Source organism: Calidris pugnax, unplaced genomic scaffold (assembly GCF_001431845.1).
Source record: "Calidris pugnax isolate Ruff unplaced genomic scaffold, ASM143184v1 scaffold21, whole genome shotgun sequence".
NCBI classification, from domain to species: domain Eukaryota; kingdom Metazoa; phylum Chordata; class Aves; order Charadriiformes; family Scolopacidae; genus Calidris; species Calidris pugnax.
The window spans coordinates 4,165,211-4,180,144 of record NW_015090770.1 but is presented as its reverse complement, the minus strand read 5'-3'; the positions used below and the strand labels follow the sequence as shown (position 1 = coordinate 4,180,144).

At 44.9% G+C, this 14,934-nt stretch overlaps 1 protein-coding gene across 5 annotated transcripts in view; it reads left to right on the top strand.

Annotated features, from left to right (window-relative positions):
* The first annotated feature begins 3,690 nt into the window (after positions 1-3,690).
* SLC15A2 (solute carrier family 15 (oligopeptide transporter), member 2) overlaps positions 3,691-14,934 on the top strand; it is a 48,078-nt gene continuing 36,834 nt past the window's right edge. The window contains exons 1-6 of one of the 5 annotated variants that reach the window (XM_014940100.1): positions 3,691-3,724; positions 3,879-3,970; positions 8,694-8,740; positions 11,843-11,930; positions 12,548-12,689; positions 14,512-14,604. In XM_014940100.1, the coding sequence (XP_014795586.1) occupies positions 3,922-3,970; positions 8,694-8,740; positions 11,843-11,930; positions 12,548-12,689; positions 14,512-14,604 (419 nt within the window). In that variant the 5' untranslated portion in view covers positions 3,691-3,724; positions 3,879-3,921. The other 4 variants (XM_014940080.1, XM_014940108.1, XM_014940114.1 and 1 more) reach the window with 4 other exon arrangements.

Below are 14,934 nucleotides of genomic sequence, written 5' to 3'. Positions count from 1 at the left end.
CTGACATAGAAAAGCTTGCAAAGAATAAAACAATCAGGCTATTTACTGGGGGATGCATGGAAAAAAATGGAAAAGCTGTAATTAATGCCTTCCCTGAGATTCTCTTAGTCCTGTAGCCGGATTAATAAATGACACCGTTCACCCCAGATGTACAGGAGATTAGTGCTGCTTGACTTTTGTTTTATGGCCAGTAGAGTTAAGGCTAGGAAACTTAAAATACATTCTCAAGGTGCCTGACAGGTAGTGTAGTCAGAACTGAACCTTGGGGTCCTGCTGCCACATCCTATAGCTGTGCCATCTCCTTTGCTACCCGATAGATGCCCCTGGTGCCGGACGCTCCTGTGACTGGCTGCAAGGAACAGAGTAGTTACAGGATTCCGTTTTTCTCATGACCAGCTGCCTCTCGCTGAAGGAGAGGCTAGCAGTGAGTAAAAGCAGCTTTTTACTCCAGAGCTGGGTGGGAGAGGGTGCAGGACTCACCACCAGAAAGGAGTTCCTGGCCAGCTGAGGGGTCAGGACAAAAAAGGAAATTCCCAAGGCAGTATCTGACCCAGAGGCTGGAAGTGAGCATGAAGAGGAGGGCAATGCACCCAAGGGATGACTGAGGCACTGGATGCGACTGTCTTGCAGCATTCCTCCAGACCCAAGGCTGATGCAAGCTGTGATGTCTTCAGTAGCTGAGCTATCCCTCAGAGCCTGTGGCAGAATAAATCAGTAGGTGTTTTTCCTTTGCTGTGATAATCCTACAGGCAGGGCAGCTCAATGGATAGACTGCTGGGCTGACATGCAAGAGGTCTCAGCGGAGTCTGCTTTCCTCAGGATGGCTTTTCCCTCTTTTGCTCATCTCTGAAATGGAGATACTGCTATCATCTGCTCAGTGAAGTGCCCTGAGACCTGCTGCTGAAAGGCACTATGTAAGATCTTGCTTCTGATACCACCAGGGAGAAAATGTTATTGGGACACCAAAAGGTCCTCAAGTGCTTTTCCAAAGTCCTGACATGCCAAATCCATCTTTCTTCCAGCTGCAGGTACCTCCCACCTTCTCACTCCATGAAGGGGATGACCCAGCCTCAGTCCCAGGCAAGTGAACCGGGTAAATGTTCAGATTTTTCCATTTCCAGGCTCTCTCTGTTATTCAGAGGTTTTGAACAGAGAGCCTGGGTTCTGCCAGATCCAGGTAGCTGTGGTGTTGGGTGTCTGAGGGACTAGCACACCTTGTTTGTTAGGGGCATGAAAAAGACATTCAGGCTTGATCTCTTCCACCATCACAAATCAAACAGCACTGACTGGTACGTTAGAAACTGAGCTCACATTCCCTTGTACACCTATTTTAGCTCTCTTTTTCTTGATTAGTTTTTGGGTTTTTTGAAGCACTCTCTCTGTCGTTGACTTTACATACCTATGTGAACACTAAAACTAACTATTGTTTTAACCAGGGACTGTCTCTAAGAATCAGGCAGCATTCCTAAAATGCTTTAAATCACTATAAAGGGGAAAGAAAGGCCAAGCAGTAAGGACAGAACATAGAAACGTCCCTGGGACTGGACAAGTTTCCATAGGTCCAGATTGCCTGGGGCACCTGAATGTCCGTTTCTCTCTCTTGTACTTACTGAAACCAGTCAGTTCTGAGTCAGGGTAGAGTACCTTATCCCATAGCATCAAGTACAACTTAGAACTGGAGGGGAAAATAGCTGGAAAGGAATTCAAGACGTCGTTTAACCTGTTCCTTGCTGATAGCCTGAACAGTGAAACTGTTCCTGATTTTCTATGCAATATGTAGCTTTCTTGGTATTCACTTACTATTAATCAGTTTTGAGAGACCACAAGTCTTATTCTGGAGCTGACTTCCAATTTTTTTGCAGTGGTTTTGAGATACTCCCATCTTGAGAGCCTGGAAGGTAATTTAAATTTGTGGTTGTATTTTATTTGTGCTGGGTTTTCTTCGTTTCCCTGCCTCAGTTGATCAGCTTTATCTTTCCCTGTGTTTTGCTTGGACGTTCCCTCCAATTAAGAGAAAAATCCCAATTTTTCCATGCTATGATAGTCTCTTAGAAAGTTGTTCATAAAGAAAAGCCCTTTCCCGCTGTGTTTTTTTCCCCCCTAATCTTCTAACAGAAGTCATAAGCATTACCAAGTAAAGCTTTTTATTCTTCCCAATAACTATTCTCCCTCCAGCTTTTCTTCTCTATTGCATTGTCTGGCCCGTACTGCTCGTACTTCTTTTCTGCTTGTTTTTCACAGTGCTTGCCCAGAGCCTCATACTGCTAGCTTTGCCGTGCTGTGCTTTGTACTTATCTGTGGTACATCTTCTTGCAATATGACTAACACTCCCTGGATCCTGGCCATACATCCTACATTCTGGATTTAAATCCTTCTTAGCATCTATCTTCACTTTAATTTATCTTGTGTGAATAGCCTGCTCCTTTGTAGCCATAATTAAAGTTTTGCTTCAATCCTCCTTTCACAAGCCACTTACAATTTACCATTGTCTTTTTATGAGTTGTTTGTGCTGTTCTTCTTCCTTTCACTTCAGCCTGTGCATTCCCTGTTGCTCTGTCAAATGACTCAACACCTGTAGGAATTTATTCCTCATTTAATTTTAGAATTTGATCTGTGATTGGCTTAGGCTGCTCGTTACCACGCATATAAGTAGCTATTGTTGCATGTTTCTCTTCACTGTAAAGTTTGGATGTCTCTTAGTGTTTCCCTAGTACATCTTTCTAGACCTCCTGCCCAATTCCTTTGGGATAACCTTTGTTCAACTAATAGCAGAGTTCTTAGGAACAATGTTAACTGTTTGTAGCCTTGACTATATTTTGTGTATTGAGAAGAGGATGAGAGATATGAGGCTATAAAGCACATGGGACTGGGATTTCAGTGCAGGGAATCAAGAAAGGATGCAGGTGGCTTCAGGGCCATGACATGTGGTGATAGAAACCCTGTTTTGCTTACTGCCCAACATACAGAATTTCACTGTGAGCCATTTCTATATCTGCAGAAAATATTTGCAGCTTTCATCTGCAGAGGAGATGCCTTAGAGCCTTTCTGAAAGGAAGCGACAGCAGTTTAGAGGGGGTTATGGGGGAAAAGCAGAAAGAAATAAACAGCAAAAATGTTAGTCCTCTTTCAGACAGCTCATGGTTTTAAAGTCAAAAGGGGTCTGGGAGGACAGTACTTCAATGCTATGCCTGCATTCCTGTGTGACTGAAGTTAGTCTGTCAAAAGGTGATGAAACCCTGTGTCCTCACAACCTTAACTACTAAAAGACGTGTACAGTTAAGGCCAGCTCTGTAGTTGGTGTACAGCGTCAAAAGTTTGATTTATGACCAGCTGTAGATCCTCTCTACAGGTCCAGGTCCATAGTGTAGCTGGCGTGTGAAGTGATTGATCATGAATATCCATGACAGGTGCCATGCAGCCTTAGAGGCCGTATTCAAGACGAAAGGCAGATTTCCCGTGACATTCGGGAGCTGAACAGAGATTATTTCAGTTTGACTTCAAGATAAAAATACATGAAAGTTTAACTGTTTTATTGGTGACCCAAGGACTGCTGTTGTGAAGTGAAACATTAACAACAGGGTGAGAGTGAGCGAGGATTGCTCAATGAGGTCCCTGCGCCAGGGGAGGTTTTAGATTAGATATTAGGAAAAGTTTTTACACTGAAAGGGTTATCAAGCATTGGAACAGGCTGCCCAGGGAAGTGGTGGAACCATCATCCCTGGAGGTATTTTAAAGACAGGTAGACATAGTACTTAGTGATATGGTTTAGTGATGGTTTTGTCAGTGTTAGGTTGATGGTTGGGCTCAGTGATCTGAAAGGTCCCTTCCAACCCAGACGATTCTATGACTCTGTGACTCAATGATTCTATGATCTCCAGGCGCAGCAGAGCTGGGGTCGTCTGGGCTCAGGAAGCAGCAGCCATGGCAGAAGGCGACAGCGTGCGGCAGGCTGTAAGGGAAGCCCAATCTGGTGAGAGAATTTTTCTAAAGCTTTCTTCTTATTAATCATAAAAGAAACTAAGGCAGGCACCAGGAGGGATGAGAAGTTTCTCTGATTGTTACAGGTTGACTAGTGACCAGATGACAGGCTCTTAAATATGGATTAAGTACTTGATATTGTTAGTAGTATTAATCTAAATAGCTTTACAATTTTGAGTCTATAAGGGCTGGTGAACAGAGCAGAGATGCAGGTCTGAAGACTTCTGGCATATTTTCCTGGTTGTTCAAGTGATTTGTTCTTAAATTACTTTGAAGTTTGAGAGAAGTGTGCAGGCAATGGAAACCAGTCTTGATCTGTCTAAATCAGTTAAGCTATGCTCTTTCCTGTAATCAAAGAATTGGGGAAAATAAGCCAGAAGAGACCTGGAGAGGTTATCTTGTCCATCCAGGGCCAGGTCATTAAGCCCAAAGTGTTGCTGGCACACATTCATCTAGCCACTTATAACCTTTTCTTGGAAAGAGAGAAAGAGGAGAGAAAGAGAAGAGAAACACAGATGTGGTTACAAGGGCTATAAAAGTATGGCCAGTGCATATGAATTCAAAATAAGATTCATTATTAAGAGACCAGTGTGGCTGAGCTGAAAATCAAGAAGGGATTGTACCACAAGATGAATGCAGAAAAAAAGGAAGAGATCAGTTGAGTATAAACAGATTAATGTGCACAGTACTGCAGCAGGAAGCAATGAGAATCTGAGGACTGTAAATGCAAAGGGAAAATGCAGATTGTCTTCCTGTGGATTTGAGAACCAGCAAAAATTAAATGATGAACTGAAAGTCAGAGAAAAATGTATTCATGGGAACTTCTGGCTATGCAAGGCATCTGGTAGCTGAATATTACATTCAAGCATGAATCATCCTGCAGATTCCCTGCTTGCATAAAGGATAACTCAGAAAAGAGAAAATTTTACAAAAAGCAGTCCTTACTTTTGTGCTTACCAGTTGATACTTAGCACAATATTTTCACAGAAATTCAGGAGGACACCTCATCCATTTGCCTGCTCTGGGACAGGACCCAATCCTTAGCCAGCCCCTAGCACGTTCTTATATACCAGACATTGGGGATCGCCCAAACCCCACAGCCCCAGCCACTCACCTGTCCTTGCAGAAAGGGAATTTGGCCAAAAGCCAAATTCTTTACTGAAAGAACTTACTTCTTTACTAAAAATAAAGTCAGATATTTTTCTCATCTTGTCCTCAATAAAAATGGAGAATAGTTGGTCTCTGTGGCTGCCTTTTCCTGTCAGTGGGTGGGGGTAGTATTTGATAGTTGTCTTTTCCGAATTTCATCTCTTTCATTCCAGGGCTGCAAAATGGTTTCTCCCATTTAGCAACATCATTTTGAGTTCATACCCTGTTCTCCCCCGGGCTTGCTCCATCCTGGTTTCAGACACAAAGGTGGCTGTGCTGATGTTCCCTTTGCTCATGGAAAAACTGAGGACCTGCATGTTTCATGCTCTCCTACTCTGATGGAAAAACATTGATAGCTATTCTGAGAGGGATTTCCCAGCTGCCTGCTATGTGGGTATTTCTTCTGGACCCTCTTTTCCCTGTGGGACATTAGAGACACTAGAGGCAGGATATATCACATCCACAGCTTCTCTAGCTTTTACACCATTTACCCTTTCGCCAAAGAATAAAACAGTCTGGTTTGAGAGTATTTTTTCCAATCTAAAAGGGCTGTTTTGTAATCCTTATTCTTCTTCTGGTGCTCAGAAAGGATTATCCGATCAAGTATCTCTCTGGCTATGGAGGAACACGCCTAGATTGTCCTAACCTGCCTTTTTAAAGGCAGTGGTGATGCTTGTCCTGCTTCTGTCATTCACAAGGGAAGTGGTTCAAAAACTACATTCAGCACCTGAAGGTGAACTTCACCAGGCTTTAATGATTTGAGCACATTTGAGGAATCCAAATATTCTTTAAGTGGTTTTTGTTTCATTTCACCCATATTCCTACTTGTTCATTTTAATGGTGTTATGTATCTTGTTGCAATTTAGTTTTTTAGTGAAGACAGACAAAAAGGACACAGCTTTTCTGGCTTCTCTGGATGAGCTTTTGTTTGCTCGTTTTCTAGTTTAAATAACAGGCTTTCATTTTCCTTCCTCTTTTCTCCAATATTGACAGCATTTCTAACACCTTTTCTTATTGCCTTTTGTGTCCCCGTGCTAGCTGTAATTCATTTTGTGCCTTAGCTTTGCAGCCTCTATCGCTCTATGCTTGATCTGTTTGTTTCTACGTGTCTTCAGAAATGCCACCTTATTTCCATTTGTGGTACAATTCCTTCCTGATTTTCAGCCCAGCCGCACAGGTCTCCTTCTATCGGGTCTTATTCTGAATTCATTTGTATCTGAGGTGCTTGCAGATTTATTCTCTTTAACTTGCTCTTGCTGTTTGCCGTGAGTTACCATTTAGTACCAAACATTTGAATTCCTATTCTCCCTTTCTGTCTTGGAAAATCTTCTGGCAGCTAATGGCCTAAACATTTCTGCAGTGTATTTGACAAGTAATACGTTAATCCCACTGACTGATATGCTTTTTCATGCTGGTATTAGAAAAAAAAAAAGAAAATCATTTAGCTTATGTGATGCACAGCAGTGTGTGTATGTACACACTCAGGAAATAGAGCTGCAGGATGCTGAAAATATTAAGGCATCACATTGCAGCAGCGTGGGAGCCCTGCACAGGGGATAGTGAAACCATTTCTGTCTTCCTTTTGTATTACTCCTTTAATAACTTGGCTGCTGTGTTTGCTCTTCTCACCTGTGCAAGGCAGAATACCACAGGCTTCTACCGGGAGTTGTCTAGAGATACTTAGGGCAGAAAAAGATACCACCAGGGGGCTCAAAAATATTCCTGCTGCCTTGAACACAGGGTCAGACTTGAGGGACTCAAGAGAGCGTGCTAACCTGGTGTGCAGGAGACAGGACCGATGTGCACAAGTCTGTTCCTTGCACTGCCCCCAAAGTTGGGTGTACTTTTGAGTCACTCTTGCCCATCAAATGGGCTTAACAAACCCTAACAAACCCTGGAGGTTGTTTCTGGCACCTGAGAAGTGTGACCCAGGTGAAAAGCAAGGTGGTGTGAGTGTGCAAGTCACTGGGGAGGCTGGAGGTGAGGACCTGGTCTGTGGCAATACAGAGGAGGTACCAAAGTGTTGCTTTACTTCTGTTATAGGAGAAAAAGGGAATACGAAATGCTTAGACCTCCCTGGCCTGATCTGAAGTTTGGGCTTCATGTTTAGCTGCCTCACTGGCCCCATGTTTAGCTGCCAAGTTAGCAGGAGTGAAACAGGATCCCTGTGGATCTTCAGAGGAAGCAATGCCAGAGCACGTGAAGGAATGTGGAGAGTAATTATGCTTCCTCTGTGCACTCTGTCACATCTGAGTCCCTTATATAAATGTTCTCCATGTCTTGTTAGCAATAACTGCAGCCAGACTAAGGATATGTGGTGTGAGCAAAGGCCCCTCTCCTGGTTTGTCAACTGCAAACCTGGTTCCTGTGCTACCCAAGCGCTAGCAGCCACTCAGTACTGGAGCCAGGGATGAGTAGATGAAGACTCCTTCTACCAGCTATGGGTTCTGGGTGTGGTCTGTACTTTTGCCAATGAGAGAAGGGAGAAAGACTTGGGAAAAGTTCTTTGAACATTTGCCTTTTAAAGAAGCCAAATGTAAAGGGAAGAAAAAAAAGCCTCCACTGCACCGAGAATACTGCAGAGCCACAGCCACTGAGGATGGTTTATGGGAAGGTTGTGAATTTTGCTCTGTAATTGCAACTGGCACTGGAAGAATACTGATAAAGAGCTCCTATATTCCCATGGGAGGGGTTGGGGAGGAGGGACAATAGGATACCTGCAGGGAGCTGAGCCCACATAGCTGCAGAGGGAATCCACGGGCTCCCAGCACAGCCTAGGATGCATTTGCCACATAGAGAGCTCCTGGATAATAGGAAGTAGAGATGGGGCTTGGGGCTGCTCTTGTGTGCTGGCTGCGCCCTCCACATTAAACTCTCCTGTAGGGAAAAAGCAAAGTCATTCCAGGGAATTGGTGCAGGAGTGAAACCTGGGTCACTTCACTCCTGGGACAGCAAAGAAATGATTTAACACAGTGCAGGTGTCCATGACACCCAGTGTCCAAGGGTTTGACGTGATGTGCATTTTAGTAGTTATGGCTTGGGAGGGATGTGTGGCTTTTCGGTGGAATGAAATCCCTGCAGTCCCTGCAGAATAAACCTGTCCTTACTGCATTGGCAGGGAAGTGCACGCTCTGCTCCTAAATCCGCAGGCTGTAGGGGTAGCTGGGACCTGGGATTTTTATTCAGCTCACATCTGTTCAGCATACAGTGCTGTGCTGGGCTGGTGCACGTACAATAGCTGGGGGCACGCCAAGCAAATGGGAGGTCTGTGCCACAAAGTGCTGACAGCCCCAACCTGTGAATGATTTAGGCTACGTTTCCTGACTCTTCTTGAACTCTGGAGTTGTCTTTCCTGGTAGCATCTCCCTCTCCTTTGTGCCCTGGCTGCACAAATGTGCTCAATTAGGGTTAACTCAAACTGAATCAAACTTCATGCCTGAGGTTGGAAATCTTCCCAGTCAACTCACCACAGCCACATAGCATGGTGGGAGACAAGGCGAGAGGGGAGATGAACGCTTTTCAGAGAAACGAATCCAAGGAAACTTTGTTCACTTTTATTTCTGCAGGAGATGATCCCCCCAAAGGAGATTTCCCTGTTCAGAAAAAATCCCCGGTGAGTGTTACAGCTGGTTTCCTTTGCTTTGCTTTCTGCTCAGCTTGCTCTAAACATTGCAAGATCTCTCTGTTCTTTCCTCTGTTGTGCTCTGGCTAGAGACAAACACCCTTTCTTGCAGAGGGTTGAAATAAGCATTAACAACTCAAGGCAAAAATCCCTCCACTAACCTGATTAAGTTAAGAAAGGGCACATTAAAGGGAAAAATGAACTGTCTGAATCTTTGGGAAAAAGGGTAAAAGTTTTGATTGATGACTTTTTTCTGAATGCTACTTTCCTTGTTGAGTGTTTGACCCCTAAAAACTGTACACTGTATAGACTTTGGGAAGAACAGGGCTTGTATTGCACCTGCTTTGAGTTGAACTGTATAGACTTTGGGAAGAACAGGGCTTGCATTGCACCTGCTTTGAGTATGGTAATACTTGCTTTTAAAGCCTGCAGTCAGTCCTGTCATTAGCAAGCCAACTATTTAACTAACGAATTTAAGTGCTGTGCAGACATTAACTATTGGATACCCAGAGCTCCTGTGAAATATTAATCTTAGCCCTATTTTCCAACTAGTCAGCAAGGAGAGGTGAAAACAAACATCTCCCGTCCCTGGCACTTTAAACGACCTTTCTTTTTTCCAAAGAAACAGACTATCAACTTCCACAGTATCTTTAAGAGCTCCATAATCCTGCAGATCCCGGGCTTACAGTGGTAGCTAAGCACAGCAGACTATCTGTGTGCTCACGGATCCAGGCTTAGCCTCTTTGCTTTTGCTGGGGCTCTCTGCTGAGCAAGGTGCTCCTCCGCGAAAGCGAGCAAGCTGCGTCTGGCTCTCCTGCATGGATGAAAGCCGCCCACTTTTGGATGTCCAGGCAGGCCCCAGGCAGGTCAGTGATACAGCGGAGAGGATACATGAGGGTTTCTGCCTGTGCTGGTGCCATCTCATGACATACAAGCCTGATGGAAGTACCCCTGCTTGTAAGTCGTAGCTCAGTGTCTGGAAGCACTTACTCAGGGTGCTGGCTCAGGCGCCTGGGGAGGTTTAGCTGGGAAATCACCGCCTCCCGCTCTCCTTTCCCTGCTCGTCTGTAGGAGGTGCCCATCTCGGAGCAGGAGTGGCTGAAATGGGTCACTGCCAGGTTTTCTGTCACCGCAGGTCGCAGCGAGGCATGTGATACCTTAAACCACTGCAGCTAAATCCAGCAGGGCTTGTGCATCGGGTGCGGAGGGGTGAGTTAAGGCAGCAGGGTTCCCCACACCTGGCCAGCTGGGTTGGAACAGTCACGCTCTGCATCTCCATCAAATGTTGTTAAATCTCATGAGTACTGATAGCGAGGTCTGTGAAAGAGAAGAAGAAAAATATCCCTGTTATACAATTTTACTTCCAAGTTCAGAAAATGCTTCCAGGCACCCACAGGAAACATAATTTGCCTCTTCTGGCTTTTCTTCTTTATTATGAAAAATTTGTTGGAGAAAGGTATGTGTGTGTGTGTCTGTGTGTTTGTGCATTTACAGCTTATATATGCCACCATTTTTATGCAAGTCTAAAAGCAGGAGACCCCAGTACGGTTTCCAAGGGAGCCCACTCTGTCTTACGAGCCTTTTGCTGAGCATGGTGATTTCAGAGTAAATAAATGAAATGAATAATTACATATTTACTCTAGTAAAGCAAAGAGGCCAAGGGTTTCTTAATAAAATGGCAGCCCATAAATAGTGAGAGAAAAATATATATAAAAAAGGACAAAAATATTTGTCTTTAAAGAGGCTGGTTAAGTAGTGGAAAGCATTTGTTTGTTGTGTTTTGGTTATTTTCCAGACAGCCACTCTTTTCTCTTTTGTTGCTCTTCTATAGTGTTGAGCAAGACAGCATCATTAAGCTAGACCCTTCCAAACTTGATGCCGTTGCTTTGGGAATCCAAATAAGCTCAGGTCTCTTGGTGGTGAAATAAACCTCAATAAACACTTTTATTTTGGTATCTGTATTTGCATTCGAGACTCTGGGAGGGAAGAAATACAGGAATTCGTTATTTCTGACACGAGGCACAGAAATGCATGTGAAGAGTTCATCTCACTTCACTGGCCCATACTGTGGCTGTTTAAAACCCAAATATAAGTGCAGCTGTTAATATCACACTCTCCCCCACCCTGCCCTGTCCCCTGCATCCCTCCCCATGACCAGCCCCTCTCTTCCACTAATTGGCAGAGGCTGTGCAGTGCTGTGAAAACCTGTTTTCCCTGTTGCGAGGCAGTAGAGCTAAGTAGCTAGAAGCTGCTTAACTCGGACGGGGACCACAGTAGGGTAGCAAGAGGGATGGAGGCCCACGCAAGGTCATGCCAAGACTTATCTCTTGAAACGTATTTTACTTGGAAGCTGCTGATTTTTAGCTGGAATAAAGTCACTCAGTGAAAGAGTGGCCACTCTCAGACAGATTTGACAGTCCCATCACTGTTTCGTTTAGTTTTGATTAATAAATTGAGTTATCCACAGCTATGCCAACGTTCTTGGGGTACAAAGTGGGTGCTGTGCCTGAGGCAGTGCTGGACACAGGGCTGAGGCTCTGCCTCAGTGAATGTGGTCATGCAGTTCGGTGCAAGTGAGCTGCAGGGATTGAGGGCAGTTGTCATGCAGGAGGGAGCAGGTTCACACAGAAGCAGACAGCAGCTCCCCGGGGTCTACCAACTGCTGAGGCAAGGCCTGCTACTAGGAGAGAGAGCAGTTTGAGGGCAGGGTAGTAGCTTTATATGAAGTGTAGGAGAAAAGGCATCTGAAGGTGTTTTTGCATCTCCGTGCATTTTTGCATTGCAGCAGAGAGGTGGTAGGATCCTTCCACTGGAGTTCCTGGAACTGTGAGCATGGTGGGCTCCAGGCAGTCCCCGAATACCCATGGAGGTCCTTACTGGGCCCATGTCAGCCAGGCTGATTTCACTGGGGAATCTTAACCAAAGCAAGACAGGTGTGAGGTCTCCTCTCTTTTTTGAGTTCAACCCACAGGCCAGTCAAGCAGCAGTGAGCTCCTGGGTTTTGGCCTGGACTCCACCACCCACGAACTGTGGGCTATGTTTCTGGGCTGAAGGCTTTCACAGAACTGTTGCGTTCTTATTTGTCTCTTGCAGAAACTCTGTGGCTCCAACTACCCCCTAAGCATTGCCTTCATCGTGGTGAACGAGTTCTGCGAGCGCTTCTCCTACTATGGCATGAGAGGTATGTGACCTGGGTCTGGGAAGTGACTTTCCTGTCCTTGGCTTTCTATACACACAGGTCTGGTGTTCTAGGGCTGGGCTGTACATGGTGTTTTTCAAAGTAAATTAGTATTTGGGGATGCAGGTATGAATAGTGTGCCCTAACATTGACACGGTACCTGCTCTGAGCAGAAACTGGGACTAGAGAGCTCCAAATGTCTCTTCCAGTCTAAATTTTTATATGATTCTCTGACTCAAGCCTGGTTTTCCAGTGTGTGATGTCTTTCATAGTTGTGTGCAATCAGCATGTTTGGAAATTGAATCATACAGGTACCTAATTTGCAAATAGAAAATGTGCATAAACAGAACTACAGGTTATGGTAAGATAAGCTAGAAAATATATTTTCCAGCTAAACATAAATGTTTATGAGCAAAGAATGTCTGATACTCGTATATCTTATTTTAGCTTTTCCCGTGTCAGGGATTATGAGGAACGGGTCTGAAAGCACAAATCTTTCCACAGCAGTGCTCAGAGCTGCCAGACAAATCAGTGGTTTTCTTGCCACCGTGATGTAGTTTCCTGCTTACCTGCAGAGATGCACGTTAATTATCTGATGTGATCTGCTTTTTGTCTTTTAGCTGTCCTGACACTGTACTTCTTAAGCTTCTTCCACTGGGATGAGAATCTCTCCACCGCTGTGTACCATGCCTTTTCTGCGCTCTGTTATTTCACACCTATCATTGGAGCCATCATGGCAGACTCGTGGCTGGGGAAATACAAGTAAGTGAAGACATCTCTCTAATTCAGCCAGCGTACATCTACACCATGCAGCTGGTGCAAGGGCACTGCATGGGTGCTCCCAGTTTTAAGCTAGCTCAATGCAGCAAAGATACACTTACAAAGGTCACCCTTCTCTGTTTGCTCATGCTGTTCTGTGCTCCTCTTTCACCCAAGGACCAATAGGCAACAAAGTTGGAACAAATTAAATGTCACAAGCACACTTTTCCTCCCCTGCCCTTCCCTACCCACCTCGAGGAAGCTGAGGTCTAGGGTGATTAACTCTCAGCTTGCCAAGATCTGCTTCTGAGAAGGATTCAAAGATGGTGAGGAAGCGGTGTCATCCTCTAGATCTCGCAGTTTCAGATAAAATGTCACTAACTATACTATATTTACTTATGCTTTCACAGCATAGGGAATGTGTGAGCACACCCATTTTTACGCCAGAGAAACCTGTGTTCACTCAAATCATGTCCCTCAGCACATCACATAATCAGGTAAATGCTCCCCAAGTTAGTTAGGCAGTATTCCCTTCCACTGGTAAATTGTGGGGCCATCATCTGCATGGGAGCTGTGGTGAGCAGCTGGATATTGCACTTTCTTTTCTTGGCACTGTTAGTTCATTGTCTGAGGAGTATTGGCTGTCAGAGTGATGAAGTGCAGCTGAACCCTTCTCTCTAGGACTAAGCACATCTGGCAGAAGAGTCTCAACAGGAAAAAAACAGCTGCCCTATGCCTTTCCAGTAAAAAGTTCCTAAGGAGATATCAATATTCTTTTTTCCTTTGTGCTCAATTTTAGTCATTCTCTTGTCCCTTTGAATGAAAAAAACAACAGTGGCGGTTTAGTAACTTCATTATTTAAGGTCACCTAGCATTGTTCATTGGTATTTCACAGTATCTATCTTGCAGCATGATGTTGTGAGAAGGTAAATCCTTATGCAGACTTTTGTGATAAGGCAGGAGACTTTCCCTGGTGTAATCCCTATGACTGAACGGGAGGTGGCTTTTCCTGTAGGAGCTGGACCTCAGCCAATACTGAGGACAGGATAAAAGATTAGGGGGGCTTTTAGGAATGATCTGACGTGGCTCTAAATTAGCTGTTGCAGCCAGGGTTTGGGTGTGCCAAGGACCACGTCCGTACTCAAAGCTCACAGAGCTTCATTTAGCACCTCTCTCCTAACAAGTCCTTCCACTCCCTCTGTGTGTGTTTAGTCTGCACATAAATCTCTTAATTCTGAGGGTGGTAGAGGAACAGAATACACTCAAGAGCCTGATCCTCCTAGTCAGATTTTTTTCTTCTCCCTTACCAACACATGGGAGGCAGATAGATGAGCTCAATCCTTCAGAGGTACTTGCAACAGGGAAACCACACTCCTAATTCGGATGTGTTAGTCAGGTGGGTTGAATGTGGGCAACAGTCCCTATAGATGCCTTCTGGTCAAGAGATTCACTTAGGCACATGCTACAAAATGCCAGTTATTAGTAATCTGGAAACTGAGTTAGACCTGAACAGTGCTCTTCTATTTGCAGCCTTCCATGCATGACAAGACTGGAACATTTTTAGTTTATTCTGCTCAGCAACCTCTGCAAAGAAAGCGGGGGCTATCGCTCCTTAATCTGAACACATTTACCAATCTCTTTCTTCCAGTGCACTCAGTGTTGACACAAAAGAGTTGCAGCTGCCTGCTGTACCAGTGGTATGAACAAACCAGTTCCTTGTGTGTCTGCCAAGTAGACCTGCCGTATCAGGAAGCACAGGTGCACTCTGTTTTCGGATCGTACATCACCCAGCACCTTCAGTCACTGCTGTTTGCTTTCCTCATAGGACGATCATCTACCTGTCCATTGTGTATGTGGTTGGCCATCTGATAAAGTCAGTCGGTGCAATTCCATCCCTAGGCAACAAGGTGGTTCATGTGTAAGTAGCTGTTGAAAACGCAGCACTATCGTAGGTTGCAATGGTAGCTGGTTTACACAGGACTATAATTTGTTTCACCTCCATCAGGCCAGCAGTTTGGGGGCTGTACGTGGGTTGCTTTTATCAGGGAAGGGTTTGGGATATGCAAGTAAGAACAGAAGGGTGGGTCTAGAGTGTGTGTGCAGCAAAGAGAGTTGGAAAGCACCACAGAGACTCTGAGCCCTTTTGAGACAGCGACATCTGATAACCCCTCCCTGCTATACCATGCTACTGGAGCTAGGTCTCCTCCATCCATCTCCCTCACCAGGCTCATTCCTCCCTCACAGCTGC